This window comes from Phalaenopsis equestris, unplaced genomic scaffold (genome assembly GCF_001263595.1).
Source record: "Phalaenopsis equestris unplaced genomic scaffold, ASM126359v1 Scaffold000002, whole genome shotgun sequence".
In the NCBI taxonomy this organism is placed as follows: domain Eukaryota; kingdom Viridiplantae; phylum Streptophyta; class Magnoliopsida; order Asparagales; family Orchidaceae; genus Phalaenopsis; species Phalaenopsis equestris.
In genome coordinates this window covers 65,280,741-65,294,770 of record NW_018164444.1, presented here as the reverse complement: position 1 = coordinate 65,294,770, position 14,030 = coordinate 65,280,741, and the positions used below count along the sequence as shown (strand labels likewise).

Genomic DNA, 14,030 nt, shown 5'->3' with positions numbered 1-14,030 from the left:
GATTCTTCTCCAACCATTTATTGGCCTACTTGTCATGCATGCATGCATGTATATGCAGAAGTTGGTAATACATACATACTTATATATATATATATACATACATGTATGTATATATATATATATAAGTATGTATGTATTACCAACTTCTGCATATACATGCATGCATGCATGACAAGTAGGCCAATAAATGGTTGGAGTAGAATCTGATGAACCCTCGACTAGACATAATTTGAATAACTTTCAAAATAATGAAATTTGGGTCAATAAATTCGTTCAAATCTCTAACTTCCAAAGAATTCTAAAGTACTTGGTCCTTGAGCGGGCAACTACAAAACAACTTTTTGCTTCTCCATGTGACTAAATTTCCTAATATAAATGAGTGATAATCTACAAGAATTTACGATTTGTTACAAATCTACTACAATCAGCATCAAATGAAGATATTAATACCTATGATAGTCCATTTTTTAATAACCTCCTCATATTCCTTTTTGAGATATCTTAATATCCTAAAATAACAAAAAGGTTCTCCTTTATGGGGTAATTCATAAAATGACTAACACTAACAGAAAAATAAATATTAGATCAAATGTAAAATACGTAGGTAATTGACGCGGGAGCCTTTCCGCTTCCCGCAACCCCGATAGCAGGATCGAAGCAGAAAAGGTTCTCAAACCACTGCTACAGTGCCTATCGAGCTTTTCTCTATTCCCTCGACTATCTAGCCATGTGGAACCCTCCTTATTGATATTTTAATATTACCTTAATTAGAATTAGGCTTATTTCTGCATAAGAACTATTTATATGCTTGTTTTTATGTTTTGAGGAGACTACTGATATGATTTATGTTATTTGGAGATGTTTTCTCCTAATTATCTTTGTTGGAATGTTGTGGCCTTAGATTTCTTTCAGAGGCGTGTCTGCAACCTGATAGGATCGAGAGGGTGATGTCTTCTGGATGCTTGGAGGCCTCCTTTGTCGTCCAATTTGCAGCCAATTGTTGTAAGTACTAGTCTTATTAGTTCAGGTTTGTTGTCCCAACGTTTAGTGATTTTCTTTGTTGTTTTCAGTTGGGACAGCCGTAGAGTGAAGCTTATCCCACTCCAAACTCCCATAATTCATTCCCTCGTTATTCCATAACCACCCCCTCTTCTAAATTATCATATAGGAACCCTGGAATAGTGACATTTGGTAATAGGATCCAACACACCATAAACCCCTCTTCTAAATTATCATATAGGAGCCCTGGAACAGTGACATTTGGTAATAGGATCCAACACACCATAAATACCTTATTAAGGAATTATCCTTCCTACACCTAAACCAAGTTTCCATGTAACCTAACACCCCCACCAATAACTATTTTTTTCATAAATCATTCCTACAACAATTCCTATCCCAATCCTAAATTTCAAAATTCAACCTTTCCGCCTTCAACAAAAATCCATCCCGACACCTTTCCACCAAAACCTAAACCTCAACACACCTTGAATCGCAATCCTACATTCGTTGAAAACAAAATCGAGAGGAAATGACACAATGCCACTTATGAGAAACTCACAAAGCGGTGTCTAAAAATTTTCTATGAAATATATGTAGTGGGAAATCCTCCAACTCCAATAAAGACTTGCCGCAACAGTGACTTGCCGAAGAGGTCACCAGTAGCCACAACAGTGACTTGCCAAATCAAAAGGATGAAATAGATCTCTTCCACCAAGCAGTTTCCAGTGAAGAAGAACCACTACCCAAAAGATTTGGCATGAGAAGTCGAGATCCTGGAGTAAAAGCGGGTTTACGGGATTTTGACGGTTACAGAGATTCAGAAGAATTCATCGAGTGGCTCCAAGCAGTATAAAGGGTCTTTGCATACAAATATATTCCGCCATAAATAATGGGAAAATTAGCAACCATCAACTTAAAAAAGAGAGCGTTGCTGAGGTGTGAAAATTTGAGGCACTAAGCCAAAATTACCAAGATGAAAAGAGACATGCAACCCAAGTACCTACAACCATATTACAAGCAGGATATGTTTTTGAGTTCATCAGTTACAACAGAAATATCTCTCAGTAGAAGAGTGAGTACAAAGCCAATTTTGAACAGCTTATACTGAAGTGTGGGCTAGTGGAGCCTGAGGAGAGCACCACAACTCAATATTTGAGAGGATTGAGATCCTCTATTGGCAATGTTGTACAGTTGCAACAAAATTAGACCTTACAAGATATCAAAACCTTAGCCCTAAATGTGGAGAGACAACCTAGCAGTATTAGGTCTAGACCACACTTCAAACAAAGTTCAACCATCATATTCATATCAAGCATCAAGAGTACACCCAGTAAAGCATCTAAGCAAATCCAGCCAGAGGAAGTACAAAGTGGAGAAAAGGTGGGGACCACAAATACTCCCAAATTTATTCTCGTCAGTAAATGCTTCAAGTGTCACGGTTTTGGCCACGTGGCATCTGATTGCCCAAATAGCAGAGCAGTCACTTTCACTGAGCAAGGAGCAATTGAAGAAATGGATAGTGACACATTAGAGGATAAAACCTTCAGAGCCCATGAGAGAGCTTCCAGTTGGATTAACATCAGTTGTTCTAGAAGATAATAAGTCTGAGGTAATGAACGTTCATACAGAGTTTGAGGATGTGGCGCCACAGACTATCCTTTTTCAAGCGTGAATAGGAACATTAGCATGATTGGTATTGGTTGTCCAAAAGGACTATTAGTTTGAAGACTTGATATCAGACACAAGATAGCCCCAAATAAGAGAATTTCAAGATTTTCAGATATATATAATCTACCCCCTGAGTTGCACCTATTAAAGGAGGTCCAACATATCAGAGATGATAAACTTTTGAACAATTTCAAAAAGATTATATGAAATAATTTGAGTAATAAATTCAGTTCAACAGTGCAGCCACAAATAAATGGTAAGACAAGAGGAATGAACCACAACATCGAAAATCACCTTACGAGCTTTGTGGGAAAGAATGTCCTAATGTGAAATTCAAGTCCATCTAGAGAACAAGAAGAGCCTTGTCCTCGGTGGTTGCCATTGAGAGTTGTCCAGCTTGTCATATATTTTGTCCTAAATTTGATTCCTCCTAACATGCTCATTTATCATATACACTCATCCTAGTATGAGAAGTGGGAGAAACATGTATATTTAATGGCTTGAGACTTGATTCAAGAGAATACTCGTCTATATGCCATAACAGCTAAGGTTGTAACAAAAAATGATTAGATTTAAGTTTATTTTTGCAAAAAAACTATTTATATGTTTGCTTATTTTATTTTGAGGGGACTTTTGATTTGATTTACATTATTCGAAAATATTTTTCCCTTGTTTTCTCTATTGGAGTGTTGTAGCCTTAGATTTCTTTCAGGCGGTGTGTTTGTAACCTAATAAAATCGAGGTGGTGATATCTCTCGGATGCTCGAAGGCCTCCTTCCTTGTCTAACTCGCAGCCAACTGTTGTTCATAGTAGGAGAATTGCTATTTGTTAGTTTCGGTTCATTTTCCCGGTGTTATCCACGATGCAATTTCAGCCCACCCCTCCTCGACATCCATGTCACACAGTTTCTTGTTTTTCTTTCTTGTTTTCAGTCGGGACAGTCGTCGAGCGACGCTTATCCCCCTCCAAACACCGTCAAACTTTCATATTTCATTCTCTCACTATTCCACAACCACTTCTTTGCTAAACTCCACTTCTAAAACACCGTCCTATTGACGTGGATATCTTCCTTTATCAACCAAAGTTAAAACTCCTTGGCTCATTATTTGTTTAATGGATCAAAAAATGTCATGATTTTTCGACAAAAAATTGAAGATTTACATCCAAGCATACCAATTTCTTTAACTCCTTCAGTAAGCTCAACATGTATTTATGTTGCAAGAGAGAAATTCATTTGCTTGATCATGGTGTTAATTTCAAGTTCTTGAGCATGGATACATTTGAACAGTGTTTATCACTCCTTCACAATGCTCTTTTAAAATTATGTTATTAAAGTATATGATCAAAATAAAATTTTACTTTTAAATTATTTTACAAATGATACCTCTTGAAGAAAGAATTTTTATTGGAGGAGATTTAAATGGACATGTCGGTAGAGTGGTAGAAGATTTCAGAAATATTCATGGTGGCTACGGTTTTGGAGTAACTAATGAAGAAGGTAAAGTTATTTTAGATTTTGCTTTAGCGTTTGATTTTGTTATTACTAATACTTTATTCAAGAAAAGAGATGAACATCTTATTACTTATAAGAGTGGATCTAATAAAACACAAATTGATTATTTTCTTATGAGAAGAAGAGATCGTCATGATTGTAAAGATTGTAAAGTCATTCCAAGTGAAAATTTAAATACCCAACATCGTTTATTAATTTTAGATTTTAAGATTAAGAGTTGTAAAATAAAAAATACCAGGACTCATCATTGCAGAATTAGATGGAGAAACTTAAAAGATACAAATAAAATTAATTTTATGAGTAAAATTCAAGATTTCAAAATTTGGGATATTCATGAAGAAGCAAATGTGATGTGGGATAAAGTAACAAACGCTATTAAACATGTAGCAAAAGATGTTCTTGGAGAATCAAAAGAAAAAATATTTACAAATAAAAATAGTTGGTGGTGGAATAATAATGTGCAAGAAAAGATAAAATATAAGAAGTTATGTTATAAAAATTAGACTAATACCAAAGCAAAATTTCATGATTTTTTGAATTAAATTATTATTATTATTATCAAATTTTGTATTTTTATGTTTTTTAATTTATTTATTATAATTATTTAATGAGAAAATAAGGAAAATTCACTTTTAAGCTTTTAAATTTTATTTTTAACTTAGAAAAATTAGGAAAAATATCATAATGAATTCTAAGTGATCAGGGAAAGCTTGTACACATTTTGAACCATTTTTTGTAGTTTTAAAAATTTTGATTATTTTAATTATTTTAATTCAAAATACACTTTGAAAATGAAATTTTTTCAAAAAAATAGATTATAAAACTATTTTTCATGATTTTTCTAAGCTTATTTAATTTATGATAATTATTTTTGTACAAAAATACAAAGTTACTTTAAAAGTTAATTTTAGTGCTTAAATTAAGCTAAATAATTTTTAACTTTTACAGTAAGTAAATATGATTTTTATGCACAATGTGGAACTGATTTTGTCAAATTTCAATAAGTGTATAATTTACATAAATTATCACAAGGTTTATATATTTGATTAAATATAGAAATGTACAAAACAATTCGAAAGATCATAATATTTTTCATAGACTTGTCTGGCCAAAGGAAACCTACTAAGATTATCCTCATAATTTTCCAAATTATATTTTGATTTTTATTGATTTAGAAAAAGCTTACGATAATGTTCCAAGAGATATCCTTTGGAGAGTTCTCGAGAAGAAATGTGTTGATATGACTTATATTCAAGTCATTAAAGATATGTATACTAGAGCTGTTACTTGTGTTCAAACTGAAGGAGGATTGACAAAATATTTTCCTATTTCTGTTGGTTTACATCAGGGATCGACTTTAAGCCCATATCTTTTTGCTTTAGTTATGGATGGTCTTACTGGACATCTACAAGAGGATGTACCTTGGTGTATGCTTTTTGCTGATGATATTCTTCTCGTGGATAAAACGAGAGAAAAAGCCCAGGAAAAACTTGAATTATGGAGGTCTACATTGGAGTCTAAAGGCCTTCGTTTAAGTAGAACTAAAACTGAATACATTGAATGTAATTTTAGTAGTAATAGCTCTAGTGACAGAAGTGTGCCTTTGGGTGATCAAATTATTAAAAGGTGTGAACGATTTAGATATCTTGGGTCCGTTGTCCAAAGCGATGGTGATATAGATGGGGATGTTAATAGTAGAATTCAAGTTGGTTGGTTGAAGTGGAGGAATGCTTCGGGCCTTTTGTGTGATAGAAAAGTACCGCTTAGACTGAAAGGAAAATTTTATAAGATGGTGGTGAGACCTGCAATGCTCTATGGCGTTGAATGTTGGCCTTTAAAAGAGAAGCATAATAATAAGTTAAGTGTTGCCGAGATGAGAATGATTAGGTGGATGAGTGGCTTTACACTTAGAGACAAAATGCGGAATGAATATATTCGTGATAGGGTTGGTGTAGCTCCTGTGACAGACAAAATTAGAGAAAGTCGTCTTAGATGGTTTGGTCATATTAAACGTCGACCATTAGATGATCCGATTAGGAGAGTAGATGTTTTAGATTCGACTTGTGTTAAGAAAGGCAGAGGTAGACCTAGGAAGACTTGGGCTTATTGTATTAAAAATGATCTTAATTTACTAGAACTAAATGAAAATATGACACTAAATAGGACGCAATGGAGAAAAAGGATTCATGTAGCCGACCCCACGTAGTGGGATTAAGGCTTTGTTGTTGTTGTTGTTGTTGTTTTAAATGAATTCATAGTAAACAAAACTATGGCAAAACTGTCATTCAGAGCAGTCATCCCTTTCAATCACCATGGAGAACCTATCAAACCAAGGTCTTTATGATTATTTTAAACCCACATACAAATTTCGTAAATCCGCAGACTTTAATTGTATTGCTTCTATTCTCAAATCGAAAAGGAATTGTCAAATAAAGGCACTTCTGCTTCAGGTTGATAGAAAGACCGCTCTAAATTTATAATAAAAGAGAATTAGTTTGATATTCATCATCTTAACAATTCTGGAAAAAAATTTTCTTGATAATGAATACCATTTATTTGAGTCAAATCTTTTGCCACAAGTTTTATTTTGAATTGGCTAACAATTCTAATTGATCAATTAATATTTACATCCACTTTATATTTCACACTGAAGCTCCATCATCAAACAGGTTTCTTTCCTATGGAAGATTTGAAATTTCCAAGCACAATTTTTTTAAAGCCCAAATATTTCATAAACAACATTTTCTATAAAGAAAATTTTAAACTGTTTTAATGTTGTACATAATTTACAAACTAAAAAGATTTATTAAAAAAACATAATATATGAGATAATCTGTCTTTAAAAATATAATGATAGTTAGGATGACTTCATGAACATCTTAAGCTTTTCATTTGAGCAGCAATAGGAATGTTTAGTTCATCATCGAAATCAATAATATTTTATCATTTTGAATTGATATTAGGACGTCAGTCAAACACCGCATTTAGTTCTAAATAAATGTTTTGCTTTACAGTATCAATTGAATTTTTTTTGTCGTCTATAATAGGAATAGGCAATCCCTTTGTATCATGCTCGTTGCATGTGATCTTAAGCCTGATATTAGAGTAAATTTGAGAGAGGTGTAGGTTCAGATGCAAATATTATCACAACACAAATATTGATAAATAGAGTTGATATAGTCCCTCTGAACGTGAGTATTGAAGAAGAATGATTGCTTTCAAATGCTACAACATGTTGAGGTTATATTTTTTATTATAAAAAAATAGCATTTATATTCCTGTCAGTCAATAAAGTAGCAAATAAAAATGTATTTTATCACTCTTTGGCTTGCTTTGCTTTATTGATGAGAAAAAATATGCACAAAAGCAGAGCAGTCAAACACTTTAAGAGGAATGGTTGATGTAATTTTAAACTTAACATATGGTTGGATGCGTGTTTGACAGAAAATTTTGAATTTTAGGATTATGGATGGCATATGATTATTGAGACATACAACAGCATGGATAGCCTCCCCCAAAATAATATTTGGAAATGTTATTAGTGATAGTAATTGATCGAGCTGTCTCCAAAAGCTTCTATTTTTTCTTTCTATTATCTCATTTTCCAAAGTATAGATACAATCAGTTCGATGAACTTATTAAAGGGGACAATCCCCAAGAATAAAAAAATATATATTCTTCCACGTTAGTTCCTGAGGACTTCAAATTGAATTTTGAACCGAATCTATACAAGGAAGTGAAATTTATGGAAATCGAAGTAACCATCAATGAAAGATATAAAACACTTAGAGCCCAAGAATTGTTCACCCGAGATGGGCCTTATGTATAGCAATAGATGGTTGCAAATGATTCGGAAGCCTTACAAGAATGAATAGGGCAGAAAGTATGAGTTTATTTAGATAATTGATAATTCACATTGAAATGCTCCGAGAGGTGCATTGATGAACAAAGAAGAATATTTTTTTAGGTACATGAAATTTGGATTATCAAGGTAAAAGTCTCACAACAGGATTATGCTTTCATTAGTGAAATTAGACAATTTTCAAATTAGACCACTAACTCCTTGCAATGTGTCATTTTAATCTTAGAATCTATAAAAATGTCAATTGGGTCCTAAGTCCTAATTTAAAGAATCTGTGGACTAATCTGACACTTACCATGGGATTGAAACAACTCCTTGTAAATAGTCAATGGACCATTTTTGCACTTTAATCTTAATGAAATATACAAACCAGGTATATTTCTCTTAACTTCTAGGACTCTGTTGCTTAACTTAGGAGGTAGAGATTAACATTATTTTTCCTTGCAAGTTACCCTTCTCAATTCTCTATCTTAAAATTCACAATGAATAAGAAGAAATTAGTAATATAGTTCATATCTGAAATGATTTTGTTAACTGATAATAAATTACAAGAAAGCCTAGGGATCGGGATCACTCATTTTGATTTGAAACAAAAAATATTAGGCATATTCAATTACAATATGATTATTTTTAAAAACACTCAAAAGGCATATTAATTTATTTTTATAAGAAAAAAATATAAAAAACACACAACAATTATGATTTCAAAATAAAAGAAAAAATAAATAAATTAAAAATTAAAAGAAATTGATCCCAGAAAGTCCTTAAAAAAAATAATTGAATTAATAACCAGTGAGCTAGTTACATTGATGGTCATAATGCCAGCTACTTGCAATGTTGATCTATTAAAGATTATGGCTTTAGAATCCTTTACGAAAAGGAGAGTTTAAAATACGATGTCATCTTCTATCATATGATTACAGGAGTCCACCATAAAAGAGTTGTATTCCATTTTGGACAATGAAAGTATTCAATATCATACCTTTTTGAGCGATCATATTGATGATGATTCTACTAAAAAAAAATAATAATTTACATTGGATAATCAAGGTTTCTTGGATATTAGTGCAGCCATGAGATATTGATTCATGGCAGGAGGTAAAACTAATTGAGAATCTTCTTTTCAGGGCCATTTCGGGTTTAACCATCATCATTATTTAAATAAAGAAATTCCTAAAGGATGAAAAAGACTAAGAATTTTAAAAAGATGTGGAAGAAGGAGAAGCGTAGAGGATAGAAAATGGAGAAGAATGAGAGATAAAGAATTGAATCTCTAATAAAATGTTGAAAACCATAGAGGAGAATCGTATCTTCAAATTCCAATAGGTAGAAGAGATAAAATGTTTATAGGAAAAAACACAGCCCAATTGGAGAACCTTAATTTGGAAATAACCAAGTTGCAAAAATCAGCCATAATTGAGCCCAAAAGGGAAGGGAAAACAAGAATAAAAAACGCCTAGCTAATACAATAGCGTATATAATGAATGCACAATTTTAAATTTATTCCACTTTTAGGAAAAAAGTGACTATAGGACAGCAGGATGAGCTAGCTGTGGCATGCAACTTAGAAGCATGGCCGTAGGAGGCATGGAGGTTGTATGATGGTCCAGGAGGAGGCACAGAGACCAGCTTGCATTGGCTGGGAAGGTTGTATGCAGGTAGGAGATGATTGTAAGCTACAAAATGAATGCTAAAAGAGCAGAGGCAAGTTGGGTGCAAGCTGGCAGCATTTCTGTTGTTGGATTTGATTGCATGAGCGGAATTAGGAGCCGATTTCAGGATTTTCAAAATATAACACACTTTTCCTCTATTTTACTTGCATTACTCATCTTATTTCAGCATTATTTCCAATATATGTTGGAAAGAATAAAAAAATTAGTATGCATTACAGCAAACAGGGGGATCCTAGTTCAGGATTCAAAAGAATCTATGGATTTTAATTCATGAGATAAGTATTTCGTATTTGGTATTTATTATTATTATTATTATTATTATTATTATTTTGATGTCAACTAAGGTGCAAGATGAGAAATTTCCACCTCTGCTAATAATGTCACTGTCCACATATGAATGGACTGCTAACTAAAAATTGGGAAGTTAGCACGCCCTTAAAATCATAAGGATTGTGGGTTAAATGTTAGCATAGATGAATTTGAAGAGGGTATAAAAATCCTTGCCCTGCTAAAAAATTAATGAATCCATATGAGAGATGCCACCTAAAGACATGCTAGTAATGTGCAAAAAAATTAGTTATGAAGAAAAATTAGGTACCTTTCCGTACTTCTGACTTCTTGCCTGCAAATGCAAGCTTCCATCATGCTGGAAACCACGTACTTCGGCCTGATAAGAAGTCAATAGAACAAATATTGGTTTCAATGAAGTTACTGAGGTACAGGAAAAGTAAATTTACAGGAACAGAAAACAATCGTGATCAAGACAAGATAATACGAGCTTATCCTAAACAGAAATCTATCAAAAAGAAAAACACACACAAACTCAAGTCAATACCCATTATTGTGACTTGAAACAAATTAAAAATATGGAACCACAAGAAAGCATACACTTATCTGAAATTCACGATCGCGGAGATAAATTTTTGTTTTTTGCTCATGTACGAGCTATTGAGCCCACTGCAGGGCTGATATGTCATTTGAGTTTAATTTTTATTCTATACTTGCACAATATATTGCTCTTTTTTATCATTATCATCCATCATTAAAACGTAACTTTATTTTTATCTCACAATTTTAAATTTAACTCACCATTGCATTGCATAAGATCCCATTAAGATCACTCGTCTTGCCTTGTATTATCGATTCAAATTTTGGTAGCATTATAGCATCATCAACCGTGAATGTTGGGTCTGCCCGCCGTACCAAGAAATATATGTAGCATATGTAACTACTAATCTTCTACTCCAACATACTAAGAAAGACATGTATGAATTTTTATACCCGCACACAAATTCTGCTATCATATCAAAAAAGATAGGCACAAGCAATTCTTATTTTCAATGATTTTTTTGGTCAAATATTCTTTCTCTACCACACCAAAAAGGAACATAAAGTTTTCACCTACAAAAGAAACTTGTGAAGACAAGATTTCCCCATTTGTTTCAGAAAATATACTTATAGATACTATTTTTTTTACAGACCGGTTATTTCACATTTACACCATGTGCACTCGAGTCACAAAATTGATTTTGATGCAATGAATTTGCATAAGATCAAAATTACACACTGAAATTGTTTATCATTCGTCACCCTTCTCTTTTTCTTTTCTCTCTTTTCTTTTTTCCTTCTTCTATGTTTTTTCTTTTTCTTATAATTTTTTAGAGAGAGAAGGGAGAGAAAATGGAGAGCGACAAATAAGTGGTGAGGCGATTTTAGAGGGAAGAGAAAGAAAGATGGCGGGAAAATGGAACAATTAGTATTTTGTAATAGATTTGAATAGGATCTCAAAGGGATTTAAGTTAAATTCTACCAAATGTAAACAAGATTTGGGTAGTCTTTAGATGGATTCAGCTTTGATTCTACCAGACCGGAAAATTATAACTTCAAATCCTACAAAATTTAGATCACATTTCTCCCTCATTTTTTGGTTTGGGCAAATCCAGGCATTGGGACGTTTTAGCTTGAGCCTGTAAATCACATGGACACTCGCCGGCACATCAATGACTTTGAGAGCAAGCTACAATTCTAGCTTCCTCACTTCTATTACTCGAGAGTTTCAAAAATTTGAGTATGGCTGAAAGGGAGAAGGATGAGGAACCATGTGGGTAGCATTGTCGAGGGGGGTTGAAATTTTTGGGTTCTTAGTTTGGGGCGGAGAGAGTTGATTGAGGGGAAGATCATAAAAGAAACAGGGCATGAGCACGCCAGCAAACTAGGGCAAAAGAAGAGTAAAAGGGGTGAGTGATGATTCATGGCATGAAAGATAAATGGATCGAGAAACATACCCAAATTTTTCCACATTGTGGGGAATAAAATAATTATATATACGACGGCCTTTCTCTGGTGAGATCTTTCCTGCTTTATGGTTTTGGCTTCTCCCTCGCTCTCGGTTTCTTCTCTCGACTTCTCTTTTTCTCTACGGTTATGGTAAAGACGTATGCTGGGGTCACTGTGGGGGTTTCTTCCTCTGGGTCTCCTCCGAAGTTTGCTTTCCATCTTCTTTTCACAAATCACTTATTCTCGGTGGGGAATACAGTTTCATTAAATCTCAGGAACGTAAGGGGGAGAAGTGTGAGCTTTTTCTCTCCAATTCTAAAAACTTTATTCTCGCCTCTGCTTGTCATTTCCATCTTGTTGGTAAGTTCCTTTATGGGCTTCCGAAATATGATTTTTTGATGAAGAACTTTGATCTTTTGATATTATCGGGGGGGTTGGAAGATTGGAGCTCTGGACAACCGGCATATTCTGATCCAACTCTCTAACGAGGATGATTATGCTAAGTTTTTTGCACGTATAACTGTTCATTTTGGTGATATTTGGATTAAGGTCCTTAAATGGACAACGGAGTTTGACCCTAAGACCGAGCATCCTATTATTCCTGCTTGGCTTAGACTTCCAGATCTAAAGGTGCATTTGTTCAATCACGAAATTTTGTTTTCTATAGTTGTCATGTATGGTAAACTTTTAATGAGAGTCACAAAGGGTTCACCTAAGGCTGTTGATCCTATAGGAACTCAATTTCGGGCCCTCTACATGTTGGTCCTTAGCCCTTGCAACTAGAAGTTGAGTGTTTGGAACCACTCATGCGAGTTCTTCACAAAAATGAGTCAAGAAGTGGCTTGAAGTTCTACGGGGGGTGGGCTCCATTACTAGTCCGCTAGGATGGTCAACCAGGAACTCCTAAGGCTAGATTATAGGTTCTAAGAGTAGGAGACTAAGACCTCACTAAAAATGAGGTCAACAACTGGTTATTGGCAGCAGGTTTTGCTTGAAAAACATTCTCACTACTGTTTGCATTTTAGCATGTTTGGTCATGATTCTGATCATTGTTTCCATTTGCACCTCAAATTGAGGAAATTCCCTGTTGGTCGTTCTGCTGAGCAGAAATATGCTCTTCGAACTAACATCTCTGAACCGGTTGTTCAGTTTGTTGATGTTTGCGTGGGTCGATGTTTGTGTGGGTCCTGTTGATCTGGTTGCTCCCTGTTGGGAGGCAACTAGTGTAGCTCATCTCGTGGAAGCAGCAGTTGATGCAACTTGTGTGGGTCCTCTTAGAACTGATGAAAACGTTGAACCTATTTATACACCTGAACCGGAACCCGAGCCACATCCCACTCAGATACCTACTGTTTCACTTAATTAAATTGAGGCACTTGATCCCCCACAAGCAATCATTCATCCTTCTACTTCTGTGGTTACTCCATCACAACCGAATCCATCCTCTTTGGCTGCCTCTGCTTTAGAATCTGAATGACAAATTCAAAAATATAGTAGGAAAAGAGGGAAAAGGAGATTTGAACTTCCAAATATGACACAAGCAAACAATATTGATGTCACGTATCATTCGGAGGGCGAGCATTTGCACCTTCCCCCTAGGTTTGCTAGGTGGGAGGGTGTCATGGGCCAAAATGTTTAATATTCTGGTGTGGAACATTAGAGGAGTGGTGAACCCTCACTCCTTTAATCGTTTAAAGCATTTATGTAGGGTCCATAAACCTGACATTTTTGTTCTTTTGGAACCTCTTGTTTCAATCCATAAAGAGAACATCATTAAAAAATTCAAGGGTTACATGTATTTCTGTAATGTAAATAATAAAATTTGGTCTTTTGGCAGAAAGATATCACTCTCAGCATCATTGATGATAATGTGCAATATGTTCTTATTCATTATCGGTTGGAAAATTATTTTGGTCAGGCTACTTTTATTTATGTCAGCTCTCTTTTATGGGATAAGCTTCCTCTTTGGCAGCAACTTACTCATATGGGTGCTACTATTACTGAAAATTGGTTCGTCGGGGGGGATTTAAATAT

The 14,030-nt window shown here is 34.2% G+C and overlaps 1 protein-coding gene across 1 annotated transcript in view; it reads right to left on the bottom strand.

Annotated features, from left to right (window-relative positions):
* Positions 1-14,030, bottom strand: part of LOC110017902 (exosome complex component RRP4 homolog) — a 61,845-nt gene that overhangs the window by 2,939 nt on the left and 44,876 nt on the right. The window contains exon 7 of the mRNA XM_020715058.1: positions 10,318-10,386. Coding sequence (XP_020570717.1) covers positions 10,318-10,386 — 69 coding nt within the window. The remainder of the gene's footprint in view (positions 1-10,317; positions 10,387-14,030) is intronic.